The 7,785-nt window shown below is 40.4% G+C and overlaps 1 protein-coding gene across 1 annotated transcript; it reads left to right on the top strand.

The window, feature by feature from the left end:
- Positions 1 to 1,090: 1,090 nt before the first annotated feature.
- LOC139974975 (uncharacterized) lies at positions 1,091 to 6,757 on the top strand. The gene is made up of 3 exons (XM_071982549.1): positions 1,091 to 2,121; positions 3,502 to 3,759; positions 4,177 to 6,757. The coding sequence occupies exons 1-3, from the start codon at positions 1,818 to 1,820 to the stop codon at positions 4,617 to 4,619; spliced, it is 1,005 nt and encodes a 334-aa protein (XP_071838650.1). The 5' UTR covers positions 1,091 to 1,817; the 3' UTR covers positions 4,620 to 6,757.
- The last annotated feature ends 1,028 nt before the right edge of the window (positions 6,758 to 7,785 follow it).

Genomic DNA, 7,785 nt, shown 5'->3' with positions numbered 1-7,785 from the left:
GGCAGTTTACGACGCTAAGATGCTCCAAATGTATGTGGTAGCAAGAAGCCGTAGTGCTTTATAATTGTACTTCCACGTCAGGTGACTATCCAAGTTAGAGTTTTAGCTCACTTTAAAAGACAATGTCAGATGGGATCCGAAACCCTTGGATTTTTCCTGAAAACCTCACAAAGTTTAACTTTGGCCGGCCAGGGATCGAACCCACGACCTCCCAGTTAATAGGTTAGATTGCTTCTAATGCCACCAACTTTATCGCCTAAACCATGCATAGCACTGGTATATAAGCTTCCACGGTTGGCACCCCTCCTTTGTAAACTCCGGATTCGCCCCTTTGAAATACCACACGAAATACACCAGGCTACCCAAGCGTTATTCGTCTCCAAGTTGAAATTAGTGTAAAACCAGTATTGTCATTGTATGAACAACCCTCCCCCTCCCTTCCACCTCTCCCGCACCGACCACTACTATCATTCACTCAACAAGGTTATATCTCGGACTTCAAGTCAGTTTGACGGGTCTGCAGTTTCTTATTATCACATACAAGACTCGTTCATCCGATCATGCACACGAGATTTATTAGAGGCCTTAAGTTTGAGTGGGTGGGGGGGGGGGGGTTAGATGCCTCCTCTTCACTTCCTCCACTCCTGTCGTGAACGTATAGGGCTCGAGCCCTAACCCCCGCTCGAGCCTTAATGATCGTAACCCCGGCTCACAACCTATACCCAGGTACCCCAACCACGGGGCAGGACTAATTATATAATTAATATGCAGGCTATTTATATTAATAAGGATAAAACAAGGGAACTGTAAGCCGTGGGAAAAGTAATCACAGGAAACTTATTCGAGCAATAATTATTATTACGTGACAAATTCGTGAAGGCTTCTTGAATCTTTTAGCCACTGTTTGTTTGCTTTCTAGAATGACTCATATCAACTGATATAGCCAATTTAAGGTGATGGTGACGTAGGGCATATTGTGTTCTTCATAAAGTGTTAAATTTACAAGCCATTGACGTCAAAACGCACAGTACCAATTTAGGTGGAACCAGGGAGTTGTTATCATGGAACAACGCCGCGGTGTAACACTATACGATGAGTAATGTGGGCAATTGTCTTTCTCCATTTTAGGATGTCAGTCTATTTGGTTAGCGGTTATTACATTGAAACAAATGTCTCTTTCCTGTACACTCCGATAAATCGATAGCACGTTATTCCAAGCAACAGTATCTGATAGATTTGAAGAAGAAACCAAAACGACCATGTGACGACCCAGTTCCTTTAACCTATTAAAGGCTGGTTCTTTGGAAATAGTTTGAACAAAAGATTTCAAGTCACGCTCTGATGCTTCAAAAGAAAGTCGCGTTGAAGAGCCGCCATTGTGCTTCACGGGTTCCCGCACAAACGCTAAGCTTTTGTCAACCTCATTTGTTTACCTACTGAAAAGCCTTTCTTGCTCACAAAGTCAGGTTATATAGTTTTACCATAGCACTGCAGACTATTCAACGCCCATACTCAGGGAAAAAAATTAAAGCTGAATAATATAGTTATCAAAGGCATGTAATTAACGCACAGTGAGCATAGCCAGGTATTGCGGTGTTTTGTCAGTGAACTATAGGCTATGATATTCCTAATCCGTCGTAGAGAATATTGGGCTTATTTTAATACCTTCGTATGTTTTTCCTGCCGATGAAATCTGTGTTCTAGTTATGAACGTTTCTCGTTGAATTGATCAAGTACAGAATGTAAAAAGGAAATTACCTCAACATTACCGGACGAAATAAGGATATATAAATATTAATCTACGAAATCTTCCAACCATGTACGACCAGGAATACGGATCTTATCCTAATTCATATGCGACCTATGCACACCCGAGAAGACGAAAGCTCGATTCAATGGGTGTATCATCGCGAAGTGGAACGGGGCTATCTGAGCCCGACGATCGGACTGCATTTCATGTCAAATTTCTTGGTTCCCAACTGATGGGTAAAGATGAGCCCAGTCCAGAAGCTGTTTTGGATCTCATCGCCACATTAGTTAATAATTTAAAAGATGAGAGCTTTAGACCTCGTACGTATACCGTGAAAGTCACAGATTCAGAGGTTGTCATTTGTGAAACGGGTATGTATGCATCTCCTATATATCGAATGTAACTTTAGAATTAGTCAATGGTAATTTGAAACGCCCTTTACTGAAGGGCAACTGGGAAACTGGTAAGGGAAGGGAGGGGGGGGGGTAATTATGGCAAAATTACAACTGATTGATGTGGTAAGGCCTGATGAATTGGTTACGGGGCTATAGCTAGTGGATCATGGTCATTTATATTAGGGAGCGGAATAGCTGGAGGGCCGTGAAAACATGGGATATATGAAGAATGCAAAAAAGGGGGTCGCGGTGACAAAATTGGCACTGGGTCCCTACCTAGCTCTCGACGCCTCAAAATGTGTGTATGCTTATGGGGAACCCCCAACCCACTGCTCAGATAACTTTATTTCCTCTTTCTGAGATGTGTTTTTGCCCTTAATTAAAGCTGCTACTAGAGAGAACACCCAATATCTACAAACGCTACTTAGTGCCCATGGACCCCACTAGGGCTCAGAGAGACACACCTTAGAAGTTTATAGTAGATCCTTCTGACATGAATATAAAAGAAAAATCCTTCCTGGGTCTTTACATAGATTCCTGTACCAGGTCCTTTTTTAAGAATCAGGGAGGGGAAAGTATAGGGAGGGGTTGCTTGGCTAGTCACTGCAGTCGGTCGTAAAACAAAATGCTAGTCGTTCTCGAAATCGATCTAAACCCCCTTGAAAAAGTAATGGGAAGCTGTACGCCGCTTCCTTAAGTTCTGACATCTCAATCAAAAAGAGCTTTTAGCCCTAACCTATTGATGACTACAAAAATGATCGGCCAATTTGGCTTATATTCAAATTAATATACATTATAGATATGTGAAGTCTTCTCCGCAGCAAATATACTTCCCTCTTGTGTGTGATCATGTGTTAAGCTTCTACGTTTTCAGTATATTCGGCACACTTGTATTCAGTTTTACTCAAATAACGGTTGTACTTGATCAAGTTAAGACAGTCTGTACTATACACAATGCACTTTTCAATAAAATATTTGTGGCTCTTTAAAAAACGATACAGAGGCACACGGCAATTTCGTTCATGTTATTTTTTATATTATTGTCATCTTTAATGAGGGTAGTCCTGCTCAGTGCAGAAGCACTGCTTTCCAGAGGAGCCCTCAATACAAAATACATATACAATATAATGCAGTAGAAAAACGGTAAACATCCAAAAGCACAAAAAGGACGGCAAAAAGATATACAAACATACCCAACGTGAATGATTTATGTTGTAATGTATTGTTCACTGCTACTGAGTGCACAAAGCAGGGTCCTCTGTACCCGACAATTCCACAAGGACCACCCCCCCCCTCTCCCAACCTCAATCCTAAATACTCTAGTCATGTGACTGTTTTGTTATATTTTGTTCACAGCTGCCGAGTGGACCGAGCGGGTACCACTACGTGTCATTCACTACTGCATGCAGGGAGATAATCCACACAGTCGGGCGTTCGGATTCGTAGCTAGCGCTCGTCAGGGATTTATGGGTCACGTGTTCTTAGCTAGAAATATTGCCGAATCGAAGGAACTCAAAAAGAGTTTCTACTACGGGTTCGAAAAGGCCTTCCAGAAATACAAAGATAAACAAGAGGGACCGTCTCGCCCGGCCCGTCAACCACAGATACAAAGAGGTAAATAGTATATGGCAGGTAGTTGCAGATATTGACATGGGCCCCTGGGACAATAATGCCCAATGAGGGGGGTGTGGGGCGAAGAAGTGTGTGAGGGGAGTATAGTGTGTGTATATAAGGAGGGGGTGCATGGGGTACTATATAGCTGAAGTGGTCAGGCAGCTAGTGTACTCGTCAGTGGTAACTGGTTCTCGAGTGCTCCTAGATTGGATATCGCGACAATACAGCTGTCTTGCGGCGGCGGCGGCGGCGGCAGTTAAGTTAGAGGCGTCCAAGTATCCTAACCGTGTGAAATGTGGAGTTTGTGTAAGTTGGTTGTACAATATCATTGCACTAATAACAGCCTATACCCTCACTGTGTTAATTCCCTACCCAATTCATTTACTGTATACTTTCTGTTTCATCGTTGTTCTCCAGCACCGTTTGTAGAGAAACCGTACAGTGCACCATCTTACAATGCATATTACCGCCACTACCCTAACACGCATCACCGAGCTCCACAAACCGGAGGAGCCCCTCCACAATACAAGGTGTCAGCCGCACAGTCCGAAGGGAGGTACCCGGCTGGACAGGTCTTCGCAACTCGCCAATATGCCAACCCAGAAAAGAACGGGGCATACCAACAGCAACAACACTTCAGACGCAATCGCCCAACGGATTCCTTTCTTCACGAGTACCAGTATTCTCAGGAGCGCTACCCTGAGACACGGGCGAGACCTACCCGGTCTCTTGGGAATGAAGGTGCTTACTATCGGTCGGTTGATCAAAGGGGTAGAAATCATAGATCTCGGACCCCAGATCCACCGTCGCGTCACACACGTGGTAGACGTCACGTGTTGAGCGACGACATGATTTTCTAGTCACATGATCCTGAGAAACTCACAAATATGCATGGGAGCGAAACCGCAAAATCATATTGCAATTTTCACAATGACCTTACAATTATTTCGGAAGCTAAAACACCATCAGTAAACTTAGACCGTTGTCTTTGGAAATTTGCCAAAAATACAAAAGAGGAACAGGCATTACGGATTAGCATTTGATAAAATATATATTTAGATTATACTATTCAAATATCAGAAACTAACTTACCAACGATTCTGGCAACTGTCTTCCAATGTCTAGTTTTCAATTCCACGGTGTCACGCAACTCGGTTTAACAAAGTTCGACTAAAAAGTCATATTTGTCACATTTTTTTTAAAATAAATATATATTCAGAAACATGACTATTTCATTGTGTCATTCCTCAGTAGCAATCACAATACAATACAATTTTATTTAAATATGAATAATGAATATAAATGTTACGATTTCATTGAATTGCGGAATTTGCAATAGGCAATGTTGTATCTAGTTAGCTGTCTTGCTGATACCTACTGTAGCAGGCTAGACTGGTTACCTTAGGGAGCACAATGGTACCGCTATATATGCGAATACCCTGACAAGTTAGAGTAACAACCTGGGTTTGACTACGAAAGGCAAAACGAGGCAAATCGCGATCATTTTAATTTATTAACACTCAATTCTCTGTTAAAATGCTACAACATGCCACTGATCTGTGGTTTCGTTTTACCAATGTAAGGAAACATATAAGAACGACGCCGGATTAACCATTGTGCCAAAATGGGCTTGGGATGTAGACGGCAAATATTGAAAGGTGACACGTTAGAAAAGCTTCAATGAATATCTTTTTCTCTTCATACTATACTGTACTTTCGGAAGTATAGCAAGTTCATCATCTTTCCTCATTGAATGAGTTTGAATGAGCTATTTTTATTGCAGGTTAGAACGCATGCGCTGTATACACATATATTAACAATGATCATGGGATTTAAATCATAATGCGACGCCTGCCTTTGGTTGCCTCGTGACCAGATTGGACCCACAACTGTATGTCTAGCCCAGGGAATGAGATATGCATATGTCGACACTCCTCCATGGGTTGATAACAAAATAAAGAAAGAGGGCAAAGGTGTCGTCGATAGGAAATGGAATGGGAAACATTATCCTAGACTTAATTGATGTCCTCTTTAATGTTGTATTATTATATAATGTAAAGATGAAGAGTTTAACATGATCTTATTTATCCCCATGCCGGGTATGGTAAAAGGTGATCAGTAATGTACCCAAATTTAGCATGATAAAAAGTGTTAGATGTGTCTACATCGTAAACTTATACTGGATGTTTAGAGAGTAAGCTGAAACAATTTCAAGGTTTCAGTTAAGTGTGAGATGTTTGATATAGCGAAACATGAGTCATAGTTTTATGAAGCTTACCATTTGTCTTGGTTATTCTAGCATATTTTTTTTCGGTTTTGGATCCACCATACCCTACTGAGACTGTAATTTTGTTTATATTGATTTGACAGTAGACCATTTAAAGAATTCATGCAGGGCGGTTTCTACACATGTTATGCTTCAGGATTTTATGTAATCTTTAATTTGTGTTTACTTAATATAAATTACTTTAATTTAAAATGAATGCAAATTTGCAAATTGCACATGTTATGCTTCAGGATCTTATGTAATCTTAAATTTTTGTTAACCTAAAATAAATTCCTTTAATTTAAATTGAGTGCAAATTTTAATTTAGCTATATGCAGATTTTATATTTTTTATGACCTTTTTATGTTTTTCATGCATGTATTACATATTATAATAAAGTTGAACATTAATGTAAACGTTAGAACGAGGGGTATGGAGAATCCGAGAATTTTGAAAGATACATAAATATGTGATAGTCATTATCTCATCTCTTTACTGGTTTATATCATGGGTGACGTCTCCACCTTTAATTTTCGAAACAAAGAACATCAGTTTATATCCTCAAAGGTCCCTTTAAAACAGCCTTATAATTGATTTTGAAAAAAATCCATGTTGCGGCAATATAACTAGGTAGTTCGATATGCCTAACTAAACACTCATTTGAAGTGAATGTCCAGAATTTTTTATTAAATATTAAATTTTTCCTATTTGCTTGTAAATTTAACAAATAGGGCGGTCTGTTATGACAAGTGATTTCTGGGAGACGACATGTGAATCGAATTATATTAACTAATCACTCACCATTCATTTGGTGAAAAACGTGTCTTATTTTGATCAATTGTGATCTTTCGACCTTTGAATATTTAGTAGTTTAATGCAGACTGCTGACCAATCGCAGACAGCCGCTTTAGGCTGAATTATATGTGAAACATAACTTACGAGAAGTGGATGTCTGTAAACGTGTCAGAAAGCTGCTAGGAAGATGGCACGCTTTACGGTTGTAAGAGCCTTGATACTTCTTACGAGGTCCTATTTACATAATTCCATCCTCATGCATCCCCACTGGTAAACATGGCTATTATGCTTTCTTGGTATTTGTACAAAGAGATCAATTTACACATTCAGTCATGTTTTGCACCAGTGATACCACTATCAGGTACATGTAGTGTACATCCCAGTCCCTAAATAGACTCACGTGCCAACTCTTATTACGGGAATCTTTCTATTTATTATTGTAGTGCGCGTGCGCGCTACACTGATATTCGCATTACTTGCCAAGTGAACAATACTTACATGCCTAGACGTTGAAACTTAAAGTATCATATATTCTCTGTACATTTGCAGTTTCAGAGGCTAGCTGCGTAGGCAACAAATTCTGAACCTGTCACGGCGCTCACAAGCGCCCTCACTTTGTAGGTACCTACATCACTAAACTCCCTGGTGCGTTGTCCGCCCAAAAAATAACACCATAAACAAGCGAAAAGTTCCTAATACTGCAAACACTCAACGCGCACTACAATACTGCGTATTTTCAGGCAAAGCCAGTTCTAGTTCACAAACGGTTAAGCAACATCAGTAGTTTAATCCATCCTCTTCAACAATCAAACATATAAGATACTGACGATAACTGAGTAGTAGTTGGGGAAGAACTATTATAACCTTTCACCTCTTCTATAGCTCAATGGACGACGTACATTAATCTTGGAGTGACTCGAACTGGGGACCTTATGATATGGAAGGCACCGGCGTTAACCACGGAG

This window comes from Apostichopus japonicus, chromosome 10 (assembly GCF_037975245.1).
Source record: "Apostichopus japonicus isolate 1M-3 chromosome 10, ASM3797524v1, whole genome shotgun sequence".
Taxonomy (NCBI): domain Eukaryota; kingdom Metazoa; phylum Echinodermata; class Holothuroidea; order Aspidochirotida; family Stichopodidae; genus Apostichopus; species Apostichopus japonicus.
This window is presented reverse-complemented; position numbering and strand designations above follow the sequence as displayed.

What these genes read in the sequence shown, in the direction of transcription:
- LOC139974975 (XM_071982549.1), top strand. Translation starts at nt 1,818, where the DNA reads ATGTACGACCAGGAATACGGATCTTATCCTAATTCATATGCGACCTAT. An exon ending in GGTTGTCATTTGTGAAACGG is followed by an intron (nt 2,122 to 3,501) that starts GTATGTATGCAT and finishes TTTTGTTCACAG; the next exon opens with CTGCCGAGTGGACCGAGCGG. An exon ending in TCAACCACAGATACAAAGAG is followed by an intron (nt 3,760 to 4,176) that starts GTAAATAGTATA and finishes GTTGTTCTCCAG; the next exon opens with CACCGTTTGTAGAGAAACCG.